Here is a 16,301-nt window from a genome sequence, read left to right on the forward strand (position 1 = left end):
TCATAATGCATTCAAATTTTAAAAAGAGGGAGACGCGCCTTTGAACTGTTTTTAAATTAATTATTATGTTTATTAGTCACATTATTGTATTCAAAATTCATTCTTACAAACTGGTTTAATTAACTGAGGATCCTTGCGATTATTTTAATGAGAACCGTAATATTTTATAATTCATTTGAGTTCAAATTAGTTTGACTAAATTGAAGGCTGAATAGAGTCATCAGAAACTGGAGGATTTTTTAGTTATTACGTGTGGAAATTTACGTAAGAATTTATTTGGGTTTCTATGGAACTCTGTGATGTTTGTCGAGGGATTTTATGGATTTCTAAAAGATTCTATGAGGTTTTGGAAAATTTTTAGATTCTGGGAGGATGAATTCCTAGAAAATTTTCTAGATATTTTGAGGATTTTCAAAGAATCTAATGAATTTATTAAAAATTTTATGAATTCCGAAAAGTTCCTAGAGCAGTCTATGGGCGTTAAAACGGTTCTATAGACTCCTAGAAAATTTTCTAGAATTTTCTAGGATTCTAGGAATTCCTAAAAGATTTCTCAAAGGTTCTGTAAATTTTTAGAATATTGTATGAACTCCTAGAGGATTTTACAGATTCTTCAAAAATTCTATGAGCTTCTAGAAAATTCCTATTGATTCGAAAAGCTTTGTGGGCTTCTAGATGATTTTTTAAATCCTCCAAGGATTCTCGAGGAATTCTATGAATCCCTAAAAAATTTCCGGGACTCTATGGATAACTAGAAAATCTATTAGATCTAGAGGATTTTCTAGACTTTCAAGGATTTAAAAAAAACTAGAAATTTCTAGATAGTTCCTAGAATACTAAATTCACACCCTGTCAATTCTCGTTGAAAAAACGAGTGCTATACTCCTTAAAATTCAATTCACAGCTGCCTTCTCAATTCTCAAAAAAAAAAAAATTTTTATGTTTAGGGACCGATGGGATTAAGAGGTGAAGCAGGAAGACCTGGCGATGCTGGAAAACCCGGGGCGATGGTAAGAAATCGGGCCTCGTGGTCCTCATAACCTCTTACAAAAGATCTAGTCCAGCCATCACAAGTTAAAAAAAACACGTCCATTTTTAAAAATATAAAAATTTATAAATTTTCGAACAACTTAATAAATAATAAATAATTCACGCTCGCCTTGCTTTATAAACACCAAGTGCTCCCCTATTAAAAATTAATTTTTGCCCTCCGAAAGCCCCGAAAAAGAGCTAATTTAACAAACACACACGGAAAAAAATTCCAGTTAAATTTACGATGCTAACATCATAATTTTTACTATTGATTGTAGTGGTGGACTATACCTTTAAAATCATAATTTTTACGATGTAACATTGGAAATTTCATTTAAGAAATAATACTTCAGACAAATAACACAAAGTCTTAAGCTCTTTAGTATAAATTACGATGTGAACATCGTAAAATTTGAGAATTTGATGTAATAGAAATTTTAAATAAAATTATTAAATAATAATCGCTCGGGCGGGTGTTGGATTCGAACACGAGACCTTTCGAGTGCGAAGTGACCGAGGCCTTGGACCACTCGGCCACAGAAGAGCCCACAAGTTCAGGTCGTGTTTAAGATCCATATAAACGATATAAATAAACAGTCATAAGTCACGAGAACGCCTCTTACGGCGGACACAGTAACTATTTAAAAATTACGATGTAACATCGTAATTTTTATAACTTACATCGTATTATAACAGAGGCAGCACTGTAATATTTATTTTATTCAAAAGTAAATAGAAAGATAAATATAGGAGTAAATATAGTTTTTGAATTGTAATTTTTATTTTATTCTTTTTTCCGATGTTAACATTGTAATTTTTTAATTAATTTTTAATCCAAAAAGTCTTTGTTAAAATTATGATGTTAAATAGTAAAAAATGTAACCTACATAGTAAATTTTAGAATAAGACATTTGAAAATTGACGCTAATGAAAGCATAGTCCACGATTACGATGTTAACATCGTAAATTTTAGTGGAATTTTTTTTCCGTGCACATTTAACTAAAATTTTTTAAAAAATAATTAGTGTTACAATAATAATAAGAGTAATGAAAATAAACAGGTTGGCACGTGGTGATCCGACTAACAACTAACATGGGATTAGGTATCTTCATCTACTACTTCTACTACTTCTACTACTACCAACAGAATCGACAATAAAACCTATCTAAAAAAAAAAAATAATAATAATTAAATAATAAAATAAAATGAAAAAAAAATAACCCGGGATTTCTTACCATAAAAAAATGAAGTAGAATACCAACCATATATTTGCAATGAAGCAAAAAAGTCCTTTAGAAAAATATTAAGAAACGCCAGAATCCTTTTTTTTAAGGACACGTCGATATACATAAATATATATATTTATATATATTTTGTCACTTATTTAAGCGCAGTATTAAAAAAAAAAAAAAAAAATTAAATAAATAAATAATTAAATAAAATTCACAGTATAATTTAATGAGTACTTATAATAAGGATAATAATAATAATAACTGAAAAATACTGTGAATAAATTGTGTTAATGGTAAACAATAGCTGCCACTATTGAACAAAGGCGACGATGGCGGAATTTAATAAAGAAAGAAATTTATTTGAAATTCCGCGGGAATTGATAGTTTAAATTTATAATTATTGAAATATGATGGACTTAATTGAGAGGTTTAATTGATCAATTGTTCTATATAGGCTAGTGTGAAATATATTATTAAACAATTTAACTAGATATTTCTTTATATTTATGTAGCATTTAATATTTGATGAGATAAAAATATCAGATAAGATTAAATTGTGTAAAAAAAACTTTTTTTTTTTTTTGAAGTCGGAAATTTTTTGGAGATAAATAGAAGCATGGTTTGATTAATAAAGTCGGTAATTTTTATTTTTAAAATTGAAAAAAAAAATTGACCTTGAGGTGGATTCGAACTCGCGACCTGTAGTTCAATATTATCATTTTAGAAATCTTAGTTTTATTGATATCTTAAAAACTTTTTGGACGATTATTGGCGGCAAAAACTTATTGCACTCAGCATTGATTTTTTTTTCCATTCGAAAAAAAATTCATTTTTTTTTTTTTTTTTTTTAATCAAGAATTTATTTGATTTCAATGGAAAAAAAAATTGCACTGAGATGAATTCGAACCAACGACCTGCAGTTCAATGTTTTCATTTGAAAATTTTGATGTTATTAATCTCAGGAGACTTAACTGTTATGATCCAAATTCTTATTTGACTCAGTATTCATTAGTTTTTTGTTTAAAAAAAAAAAAAAAAAAGCTTTTGAATAAATAGCTTCTTAGAGAATATGAAAAATTGAATTTATTTCGAAGAAAATAAAAAAAAAAAAAATTACATTATGGTGGATTCGAACTCGCGACTTTGAATCCAATAATAAAAAGTTACAATTTTATTTTGATTGATATCTCGAGAACTAATCAATCGATTTTGTTCTTCAAAAGCTCATTATTTTCAGCATTAAATTGTCCATCCTTTAAACTATGAATCCTAAAAAAACTACGAACTCGAAAAAACCGTTTTAATCATATCTCAAATTTTTATCTCATTCTATTTATAAACATGAATATTTACAAAAAATAAAGAAAATTTATATATATATATATAAAAAAATCCTTCTTAACCCTTGTAGCTTAATTTTTTTTCAATTTAAATAAAATATCATATAAATATATAAATATAAATATAATAATAAATAACCAGGACTTTATTGATACCAAATAGCATTAAATTTTTTTTTGTAAATATTTTCGATAAATGCTATTTGTATTATCATAATATCAAATGTTTAGTCAGTAAAGTTAAAAAATTGAGTACTTAAAAAAAAAAGAAAAAAAAAAAAAATACTAAACATTGATAAAATCATTGAAACTGAAAATTAAAAAGGAGGAAAATAAAAATACATTGACTGTATAACCGCTGAAAAAAAAAATGGCCTACGCTTCTATTGTCAACAAATAAAAATACTGAGAACACAAGAATTGAAAATAAATAAAAGTGACTCGTTATTGATTAAAAAATTGAATTGAATTTTTATGTAAAATTAAAAGAATGTAACTACGAATGCTAGTGCGCAAGAGAGAGAAAGAGTGAAAAAATAATTAATTAATAATATGAATAATAATAATTATAATAATGATAATAATAATAATAATAGTAATTAAAAAGTGAGGCCCGTGCCAATTAAAAACAAAAATAAAATCAAAGCCTCGATGAGATATTTTTTAAATTTATTTATTATTTAGAATTATAATTATTTTAAATTTTTTATAAAAAAATAAATTATTTAGGAGTTTTTTATATTTAATAAAATTATAAATTAATAAATTAAGAAAAATTTACGCTGGCGTACTCTCGAGGCTTTTTTTAAATTGTATATTAATAATTATTTACATTTCGTATAATTACCCATATAACAATCTTGTGAGAATCTTACGATAATTTTTTTAGCAGCGTAGTATAATAATTGTCTGCTTCTTCATATGACTACAGTTCTCGCAACAAATTACGGTAAGAGATTGAAACTACAAGTCTTGTGCAGAACTTGCACAAGTATGGGGTGATATATTTTCCTTAAAAAATTATCTAACTCTATTCAAAATATGTGACTAATTAATTGATTGCAATTTCATGGGTGTAGTTAATGCACAAAATTTGCGCAAGTATTTTTTTGAAGGTCTATACACATGTCTTGCAACAGATTTGCGTAAGAAACTTGGTATAACTATCTCTGTCACTCTATGAATATATACATATGTATATTAAGGACTCAAAAAAGGGGTATAGCCACAGAGTTTTATATTAAGTGTCTTGCGCAAATCTGCTGCAAGATTGTCTTCAAAAACACACTGGGTAAATCTTTCTGAGATATTTATTAAAAATTCTTACACATGTCTTGCAACAGATTTGCATAAGACATTCGATAAAACTATCAATGCCACTTGATATATATATATACTAGACCCGAAAGAGGGGATAGAGTGATAGGAGTAATGACATCAAATGTCTTGCGCAAATCTGTTGCAAGTAACGTGTAAGAATCTTTAAAAAATGTCTTTCGCAAGTTTTTCACGGAAACTACCAAAGTGATTTACATAATATGTCATATACAATACTTGCGTATAATAACGTGCAAGTCATACATAAATCTTGCAGTAAAATCTTCACTCAATCTGCTGAGAGATTTATAGTTTTGTGAAGAAGTAGACACGTCGCAATTTTAGTTAAGCCGATTTCAGAAGATTTGTAAAAAAACTACGGCAAGATTTTTTTAAAAAAGTTATTGCGCAAGTCTTAATCAACTTTTGTGTAAGATCTTTGAGATCAGTGTTTTGCGCAGACCTTTACAATGGATATTGTTACTAGGGTAATTATAATTAGTATTTAATTATATGTTTATAGTAATTTTTTACCTACATTACAATAAAAAATTAAATTTTTTTTATTTATTTACTAATTATTAATATTATAATTATAAATAAAAACACGCACATTACACACATCACAAATTGTAACATACAAACAAACAAATTTTTTAAAATGTAATCTCAATTCATAGATTTACTTAAAAAAACGTTTTTAGATTAATGATTAAATACTTAATTAATTAATTAATTAATACAGTAAGAAAAAAAACAATTAATCGAGGTTATGCCTCAAATAAACTGTAAAATGTATTTGTTAATCGATAATTTTAAAAAATCGAAGGAAATCCATGACAAGACAAAAAAAAAGATAAAATTAACTAACAAATTGTTTCATAATGTCTTGATTAATAAACGAGAATGTGCATGTGCCTGTTGCTCTTGCTTCTATTAAAAAAAAATCAAATCAAATCAAAAAATTTATCCCTACCTCATCCTGCAATTAACAATTAGTTTATAAATATCTAATTAATAATGATAATAAACGAGAAATAAGTCGATTTTATTCGCCTGATCGAGACAAGAATGTGAAAATGCAACTGGTGCAACTTGAAGGCTTTTTTTTCTACAGCTCGACATCTATTTAAGCCTTAAAATTTTGAAAAGTATTGTTTCAGTCATCAGGACTTATTTTTATGGTTAGTTTGGTCACGTAACCTCAAAAAAATCTCAAACGAACTTTAGGGTTGCGTTGAAATGTTCATCTGAGCTCTGGTTGGTCTTCAGCGTCCTGAAGTTGGCTTCCCGCCAAGCGCGCGAAATTCAAATAATAGAAATTATTATTATTGTTTTTTTTATTCTATTTAATTATGAAATAAAGTAACTGATGACTGGGAATAAGCATTAAAAATATGAGGCAGCTGTGCATAGTGTGCGCTCGTCGGTTATTAGCATAAAAATATTATTTTTTTTTTTTCAACCATCAAATTCTTATCATATAAACATTTATATTAGTTAAATATGAACTTTAATCTCCCTTTCAGGGAACGCCGGGCTTAGATGGTATGAAGGTAAGCAATAGACATAAATAATATATATATAGTCGTCCCAACAAAAGCTTGCGAGTTTTTTCCCACCAGTTTCTTCCTCCCACCACCATAAGATTAGGATGCGCTCATGCGCCATTAAATGTGCGCGTGTGCCAAAGCAACCAAAAAAAAGGTGGGAGAAGAAACTGTGGTGGGAAAAAAATCCCAAGCTTTTGTTGGGACGACTACATATGTAAAGTCCTCCCAGAGAGTAAGTCGCCGTCGGTTTTTACCCCCACTATGAAAAAACAAGTCTAATCTCACGCCGTTACTATACATTAACATTACAAACCGAAAATTTCCGACAATTCCCGACGGCGATTTACTCTCTGGGAGGACTTTATATATTAGTGGAGATAAGCAATAACGTGTTAACCTACAAAAGAAATGATTTTTGTACCAAATGATTCCTTAGTAACTAAAAATTTTTTTTGAGTAGTATAGCGTTAAAAAAAATTTTTTAAATCCGAGTCAAGTCTTATGAAACTTTTTTGAAAATTAGATCGGCTATTTTATATTTTGTAATACAAAATTTCGGTTCATTTTTTATGGGTCTGCTTATTAAATTATTTTTTTTACCATCGATTAACAAAAGCACATGAAAGCAATTTGTGGTTGACTAATTTCCCGATAACTTGTATGAAAAATAATTTCAAATCTTCAAACGCAATTTTTTCAAAATGGCGTCTATGTAAATCGACACGTTGTTGCTTATCTAGGTACATATAATAATTATTTATTCAATAATTGGGTTTGTCTTGGTCTTTTTTCAATAGGGCGCACAAGGTGAACCGGGTATCAAAGGTGAACGCGGTAATTCAGGTCTACCCGTAAGTCAATTTGAATAATTATAATTATAAATAATTGTATTAATGATAGCAAAGGTTGAATTACTTATCAATTCGACCATTATACAGCTTAACACTAATTCCATTTGCATTCTGTCCTCAGGGTACTGATGGTATTCCCGGTGCTCAGGTATAGCTTTCGCCTTATAGTATATATATACATACATATATATACATATATAAATCTTTATACCCCAAACATTACTCAGTATGCACACTTACACAATTACTTTACAAACTCACTTGTACTAACTCGATAAAAAACTTTTTTCTACCTATTGTTTGTCAAGTCTTAACTTTTAGTTTCACAACAAACTTAACATCATTTATCTTCATATTCTCTTGGTAAATTATTGTTATTTAGTTCTTTGTTTGAATAATGTAGTGCAGTTAAAAAGAGGCATGATCATATAAACTTATGATGATTAGACCATTTTTTAATTATACCCTAGTAGCATTCTTGAAAAATTTTTATGTAAATTTTTATCTTAAGTCTTAAGCAAATCTACATGATTAGTCTTGGACAAGTCGATGACAAAACATTTCTATAAGGTATCTTAAGCAAATCTGCGGCAAGACTTGTCTAAGATACTTGCGTAAGACCCATTGGCTCATACTTGCTATAAAATTACTTATGATACCTGCAGATGATAGATCTTACTTCGCTACTTTCTGACCTATGTATGCAGCATTAGTATTATAGTAAATTCAGAGCTACTCACTTAATGTTCGATTTAATTTTGTCAATTGATAATATTAATAATTTGTAGCGATCATTTACCTATGGGTCTTGCTCCAGATATTTGGGGCAGCTTGAATTGCAAGTCTTATGCTAGGATTGCACAAGAATTTTGGTGAAGTTATTATTCAATTTTAGGAGGAAATGGGCGCCAGAAGCAAGCAAGTTGAATCTACCTTGCGCATGGCTTGCTCAAGATCTGCTCAAATTAAAACTGGTAGGGAAGGAATAGTATGGGGAGTATCGCGCGTCTTGATCAAACCATGCGCAAGTTTTTCGGGCAAGAAATGCGTCAGAAGCTTTTGGCTGCGCCATGTTAGAAATATCTTCAATATTCTTGCCTACAGTACCATGAGCAAATCATACACAATTTTTAAGTCAGTTTCTTGCTACACAATCTTGCGCAAGACACATACGTAGGAGACACTAGTAACTATGGACCTTGCACAAGGCTCTTGCTTAAATACGTGTGACTTGGGTCGATATCTGAGGAATTCTGCAGCAATTCTTCCCAAGTGACACATGTCGAGCAAGATTCTGGTGCCCGTGCTTTAAGCAAAACCCCTAGTCACTAGTGTCTGTTTCTACATATGAGTCTTGCGCAAGATCATGTAGCAAGAAATCGTCATCAAGATTTGCGCATGACTTGCTCAAGGCATTGTACACAAGAATATTGAAGATATCTTAGATACGGTACAGTTTAAAAGTTTCTGACGCATTTCCTGCACTAGTAACTTACGGCAGGTACTTACGCATGGCTTTCTCAAGATCTGCTCAAGACTCGTCAATTTTAAGCCTTGAGCAGATCTTGAGCAAGCTATGCGCAGCTATGTTCAACTATAGTCTTCCTCCAGAATTGAGTTATAATCTGGCACGAATTTCTTGTGTAAGGCTTGCACCAGACTTGCTATTGAAATCTAGCCACAAGTACCTGCAGCAAGACACAGGTAGGAAGACACTTAAGTCTATCGAGCTTGAGACCAGGCTTGCTCAAGCCTTGAATAAGATTTTTATATGGGTTACTTAACATTGTTCTTGTAAGTATTTTAGTTAAGAATTGCTGCAGACAGAATCTTAAGTAAGACGATGAAGTCTGCAGAAAGTATACTTACGAAATCCACCTTCTTCAAGTCTTGTTCAAATCTGCCGTAGACGATTTGCTAAAGACTTTTATCAAGTAACATTTTCAAGACAATGCTGCTAGGAGAGTACTTTTAAAATTAACCAAATATTTGACGTAATTTTCATATTCTCTCACACATTCTAACTCTGAACCCTCAAAAATTCTTGTCCATATTCACACATAACACAACTATCGTAGTCAGTTGTGTTATCAAGTACACATTCAAACCCAGAGCGAATCGAGGTGTGTATAAATTTGTGTGCATGTGTGAGTAGATGTGTACCTCAAGCATGCCCTCGAGATACAGAGAGAACATCAGGAGCCGGATATCCGGCTCTTCCTCCCAACAATTTCACACTTCCTTGGCGATTAATCACTCCTGCAATGTGACCGTATTACAGGGTTCCAAAGGCGACAAAGGTGCCCCAGGCGAAACCGTGAGTATCCTAAACACGAGTTATTGTCCCGTTATTAAGTACGCGGTAGTTTAAAGATGTCGGCTTTAATAAAGGAGGGGGGATATGAAAACGTATTATTCTATCTCTCTTAATATTATTTCCTCTTCCTCTCTCCTTCTCTACGTCTCACAAATATATATATGTATATATATGTCCAGTGATGAAAGTGAGTGAGAGAGAAAGAGAGAGAGAGAGAGGAAGAGAGGAAGGGAGAGAAAGATAAATATCTATATCTGTCGGTTGTCGAATCCAGAAACGCGATGCTACGTCGCTGCCACCACCATATACGCCAGACAATAGAGAGGGTCGTAACCCCCCTTATATACTAAAGCCCTCTGTCTCTCATACTCTTTGTCTGTCTCTTTGTCTCTTACTTTGTCAGAGCCCTTGTGCAGTATGGACTTTTGCCAAGGGAATCGCCACGCATCCCTTCGCACGAGACCTCTGCATGCGAGCAAAAATTCCTTTTTCTTTTTACTTTGCCGAGCTAGAAAAGAGCTTTTATCGAATTTTTACCTTGATAAAATCCTATATTTCTCATTAGAGTTTAATATTTGTCTATTTTTATTATTATATATTCATTTATATGACTAATAAACCACACTATGATCATATATGAATATCTGTGATCAGTATATTTCCATATAATCATATATACCGTGGATTTATTTATTTGAATGTGAAAGTACATTGACGATCAAATATAATCATATATCATCATATATTATCGATATGAACCAGATATATCATATAAATTTTATAGAAAACTGAACACAATCAAAAACGATATTCTGGTAAAATTGTTACCGAGTTTTTTCAAGTGTAGTTGAACAAAAAAATATGATCAGATACAATTGCTTCATCATATATAGTTTTTTACTATTAAACAATATATGACGTCATTCTGATATATGACAAAATTACAGAAATAAAATGGAAAATGTTTTACTTAACAAAATTGATACCTTATTTAATAAGTAAGGAACTGTTAATATTGTATCTGATCATATATTCTCATATAGTATCTATATCTGGTTCAATTTAACATAAATGCTCATACAAAATGTAAAACATCATTTAAAAACCATATAGTTACTTTTTTCATATTTAATACGTCCATATTATTGTATATGATCATATATGATTAAGATTATTCTATATGACAAATTTGATCAAAACGCCTATATTAATACATATATTCAGGAATAGTTAAAATATTATATACCTGTGCTGTATTTCCCTAGAAATTAATATATGATCATATATGGTTTATATCTGATGCTCTATAATATCTGATGTTATCTATTTATTTTTTCTTGTATATAAGTTTGATAATATTGCCAATAAAATATCTTCTAACTTTATTTTATCATTAATCAATTAATCATTTATCAGATAATAATCATATATGATGCATTCAATCATATATAATAATTATCTGATTTTTTATGTCCACATATTTTATCCATTTGTAAGCTTGGTAATATTGCTAATGAAATTTTCTATTTTCCTTCTATTATCAATCATATATGACGTATCTGATCATATATGATTATTATCTGATTTTCTATGTCTACTTATATTTTCTGTCTGTTCATATATTTAATACTCTTACCAGTGGAGGAATTTCTTTTATTTTATCTTTAACCATATGTCAGATAATGATCATATATGACATATATGATCATATATAATGATTGTCTGATTTTTTATGCCTACTTATATTTTTATCTGTTTGTATGTTTGTTATATTGTTTATGATATATTTATTGTTCTTATCTGATCGTATATGATATTTCTGATCATATATGAATTTTTTTAAATATTTTCAATATATTTAGTACATAAATTAATTTAATTTATCATTATTACATCATTAGATCATCTTATTGAATAAGACGAGAGCACTTTGCACATCTCCCACATATTATACATATATATATATACATAATTAGTATATATTGTAAATTAGCATAGCAAATTAATGCCTGGCCTAATTGCACGCGATTAAATTGCAAGCAATCAGCTGGCTTTTATTATTAGGCGTCTATTCATGATAATGATAATTATGATTGTGATGACAATGATAATGATAATGATTGCCGATGACAATAATTAGTATTTATGATCGTTATTATCATTTGTAACGAAATAATTAATAATTACAGGGCGCGCAAGGTAAAAAAGGCCGTCGTGGGGACAAAGGTATTAAAGGTGATCAAGGTGTTCCGGGGCTTGATGCACCATGTCCACTTGGTGCTGACGGATTACCACTTGCTGGTTGCGGTTGGCGTGCACCTCAGGTATACTTTTATATATAATTTTTTTTGTTTTATCCTAAATAACTAATTGGGTGCTTGGGTATTTTTACAAATAATTTATTTGTGGGTTTTTATTTTTGGTGCTTTTTTTTCATTTACGAAGATCGCTAGCTTATAAATGGTTGGGAGTTTTTACCACCCCCTCGGTTTTCTACCCCTGTAGAAAATTCAACCCTTAAATGCCATGTGTCTGTGAAATTACGTATGCGCCATACGGTGACATTTTGACCCAAGCGTGAAAAAATGATAACTATAAGTTTTCAAGATTTGTCTTTGAAAAAATTGTGCGACATATTTCTGAACTTTACAAAGAAGCCTTAACTTTGATCACAAGAAATTTTGAAATTTTCTTTTAAAAAAACTGTAAGAAAAAATTTTTTTTCTTAAGTACGTGCCATTGTTTTAATTTTCAATATAAAAAAAAAACAGTTTTGGTTTCTTAAGTGGGTTTTTTTAAAAATAATTTTGTTCTGAAGGATAAATAATAAATTTTCTAAGGAAATAAGTTGAAGGTCAAAATGGTACTCGGTGTCACCTAAGTGTTAGCGATCTAAAAGTTATTATCAATAAAATTTTCGATATTTTCAACCCCAGTAGCATTCTCAAGAAATTTTTAAGTAAATCTGTATCTTAAGTCATAAGTAAGTTTATACACGGAGAAAAATGTTGGCTCGAAACCTAGCAATTTTTATTACGCTGTCGACCAAACCTGAAACAGGAAGTGAATCATCCAAAAAATTATTATGCCGCATCGCAATTATTATAATCTATGGAAGTAATTATTATTAAATCTTATCGATAAGTGTCTCGCGCGTAGTAAGTATTATGATACAGCATAATAATTATTTGGATGCTTCCCTTCCTGTTTCAAGTTTGGTCGACAACGTAATAAAAATTGCTAGGTTTCGAGCCAACATTTTTCTCTGTGTATGATTAGTCTTGGCCAAGTCAAAGGAAAGATATTTCCATAAGATATCTTAAGAAAATCTGTTGCAATCCAGTCGAATTCCATTAACTCGGAACTTCCCCTCAATCTTGACCCCTACTACGAGCTACGTTGTCTCTCACCCGATGCTATACATTTGTATATGTCTATGTATATTTATCTATGCATCATTCATGTAGGTGTGAGAGCGCACGCGTCATAGTTTACTCTTTAAAGGAGAAGGGGCATTGGATAAGTCAGAATTTTCAGGAAATTTCCGCTTTTCCGTAGACTAACTGTCCGAGTTAATGGAGATCGACTGTACTCACGAAACCCATTTTCTTCAAGTCTTGTTCAAATCTTCCGTAAGAGACCTATTTAGAATCTCATAGAATCCAATAGTTTCTCATAAATTCCGATAGAGATTTTATAAGAATGAATGAGTTCTATGAAAAGTGCTATACACAGAAAAAAAGGATTTCTTAGTGCAAGAAATTTGTAATTGTCCCAAAAAAATATTTTACTTGCCTCAAGAAATTTTTCGAATTATAAATTGAAAATTTCAAATTTCTCGGAGCGAGGATAAATTTTTTTAGAGCAAGAAAAAATTTTTTGAACCAAGAAATTTTTTCTTGTCCTAAGAAAATTTTTGTTTTCAATTTATAACACAAAAAATTTCTTGCGCCAAGAGTTTCTTTTTTTCTGTGTAGTTAAGTATAGGGCCTTATACACACAGCTATAAGAATCTCTCGGATTTATTAAGCAAGGAGACTTCCTGAAGGTCTTTCCTCAAGTAATTTGCTTAAGATAATCTCTGATTAAAAACTTCGATTGAATCTGATTTAATTTCAATGGGAAAATGATTTATTTTTCGATCATTTTCCGATTGAAAATTTCCACTGGAATCCGATTAGAATTTTCTAATCAGATTCAATCGGAGTTTTTAACCAGACATACTACTGGGGTAGGGACTATAAAATTAACCTCAAAACAATGCTCCGTTTAAAAGCTAGCAGTCTTTTCTGAAGGTTGTTTAATTTAACATATTAAAAACTAGTGCTTTTATGTGTGCAATATTATTGTTATTATTCAGCAGGATATTGTGAGCACAATGAGTCCAGCTCATGAAGGACCAGAACCCGCTGAAACAGACTATGATGAACACGAAGAGGATTACGAGGAAGAGTACACCGACCCGAGCGGGAATTTGGCTGAAAAATAATAATAGACCTAAATAAATAATCATATTCTATAACTATATTTTTTTAACGACAAACTAAAATCCCTCATACTATTTACCAGCCTTATAAATAAATATATATTTATATAATTGCGTACTAGGATAATCAATGGATTTCAATGATGATTATCGTCAAAACTAACTCACCCGGTAATTTAGCATCCCTTTGTAATATTATATAACACAGAGGGTCAATATGGGATGTAGTTATGCATGCATTTGCTGTTTCACTTGCACGTAATCTCCTTGATAATTAACAATATTCATCAATAATAAACAATATTACTGACCTATTGCATAATATAATTGTATATTTTTATTTTTTACAGTCAAAAATTTTACAAAAGTGGTTATTAGAAGAACAATTTCATCAACAGCATCTAAAAAAACGCGATCACAAATTGCGTAACTGAGTAAAATTTAAAAAAAATAGTATATTTTTTATTAATATAAATAATTATTGTCCTTTCTCTACATATCCAATTTAAAATCCTCCCATTTTTTTGTAAAAATAAAACAGTCGTTTAAAAAATAATTTTAGTGTAAGTTAAATATAAACTGGTAATTAATTAGTATATTACGCACTAAGGGAGAAAAATAGAACATTCCGAGCCGCGTCATTGGCTGCGCAGCCGAAGGCGACGGTAGCAAACACGGGAATTGGGACCTTCTATTTTTTTCCGTTTAAATTATTTTTCAATAGATCTGCAGCTGAAAGTTTAAATTTTTGTCTCTAAGAAAAATTAACGCATGCGTCAATTTACACGGGAAAAAATTCCAGTTAAATTTACGATGCTAATATCGTAATTTTTTCTATTGATTGTAGTGGTGGACTATACCTGTAAAATCATAATTTTTACGATGTAGCATTGGAAATTTCATTTAAGAAATAATACTTCAGACAAATAACACAAAGTCTTAAGCTCTTTAGTATAAATTACGATGTGAACATCGTAAAATTTGAGAATTTGATGTAATAGAAATTTTAAATAAAAGTATAAAATAATAATCGCTCGGGCGGGTGTTGGATTCGAACACGAGACCTTTCGAGTGCGAAGTGACCGAGGCCTTGGACCACTCGACCACAGAAGGGCCCACAAGTTCAGGTCGTGTTTAAGATCCATATAAACGATATAAATAAACAGTCATAAGTCACGAGAACGCCTCTTACGGTGGACACAGTTACTATTTAAAAATTACGATGTAACATCGTAATTTTTATAACTTACATCGTATTATAACAGAGGCAGCACTGTAATATTTATTTTATTCAAAATTAAATAGAAAGATAAATATAGGAATAAATATAGTTTTTGAATTGTAATTTTTATTTTATTCTCTTTACGATGTTAACATTGTAAATTTTAAATAATTTTTAATCCAAAAAGTCTTTGTTAAAATTACGATGTTAAATAGTAAAAAATGTAACCTACATAGTAAATTTTAGAATAAGACATTCGAAAATTGATGCTAATGAAAGCATAGTCCACGATTACGGTGTTAATATCGTAAATTTCGGTGGAATTTTCTTTCCGTGTACGAGACGAAAATTCGGGCACGAGATAAAACGCGATTTCAGACTAGGGAGTGGTAGCGCTCGCCTTTGGCTCGGGCAATCAACTTCGTGACGGAAATTATCTTGTTTTATCCCGTGCCGCGAAATTTGAATTTTCAGCTGCTGAGCTATTGAATAATTTAATGAAAAATAAAATAAGCTGATAAGCTTTTGAATAAAAAATATGTAAGTGGTGTAAATAAATGTACTTACAGTGCACCAATATAATGTGCACGTGAGTTCGTGTATATATTTGATAAAAAATATAATAATGAAATTTAAAAATAATAATAATTTCTAAATTAAAAAAAAAAAATTAATATTTAAATATATGTAATTTTATTTTTTGTTTCATTGTAACCAATTGCCATTATTAATATTATTATACTATTTAATATTGTATTTTATATATTAATATTTTTATATTATATATTTGTATTTCTATTATTACTGTATGACTTTAATAAATTATAATCTTTATAATGAATTATCAATTTAAAAAATATGTACACATGTTAATATTTTATAATTATAATAATAAATAATAATTATGAATATATTTAAAAATTGTATCTTTAATTGATAAATAAATACTA

At 29.8% G+C, this 16,301-nt stretch overlaps 1 protein-coding gene across 28 annotated transcripts in view; it reads left to right on the forward strand.

Moving 5' to 3' along the window:
* The window catches only part of LOC130678154 (collagen alpha chain CG42342-like), a 172,546-nt gene extending 156,260 nt beyond the window's left edge, over positions 1–16,286 (forward strand). For 9 of the 28 annotated variants that reach the window (XM_057485165.1, XM_057485169.1, XM_057485173.1 and 6 more), the window contains 8 exons: positions 948–1,010; positions 6,452–6,478; positions 7,273–7,326; positions 7,448–7,474; positions 9,608–9,643; positions 11,833–11,967; positions 14,004–14,300; positions 14,480–16,285. In XM_057485165.1, coding sequence (XP_057341148.1) covers positions 948–1,010; positions 6,452–6,478; positions 7,273–7,326; positions 7,448–7,474; positions 9,608–9,643; positions 11,833–11,967; positions 14,004–14,132 — 471 coding nt within the window. In that variant the 3' untranslated portion in view covers positions 14,133–14,300; positions 14,480–16,285. The other 19 variants (XM_057485184.1, XM_057485177.1, XM_057485181.1 and 16 more) reach the window with 13 other exon arrangements.
* Positions 16,287–16,301: the final 15 nt, after the last annotated feature.

Source organism: Microplitis mediator, chromosome 1 (assembly GCF_029852145.1).
Source record: "Microplitis mediator isolate UGA2020A chromosome 1, iyMicMedi2.1, whole genome shotgun sequence".
NCBI lineage: Eukaryota > Metazoa > Arthropoda > Insecta > Hymenoptera > Braconidae > Microplitis > Microplitis mediator.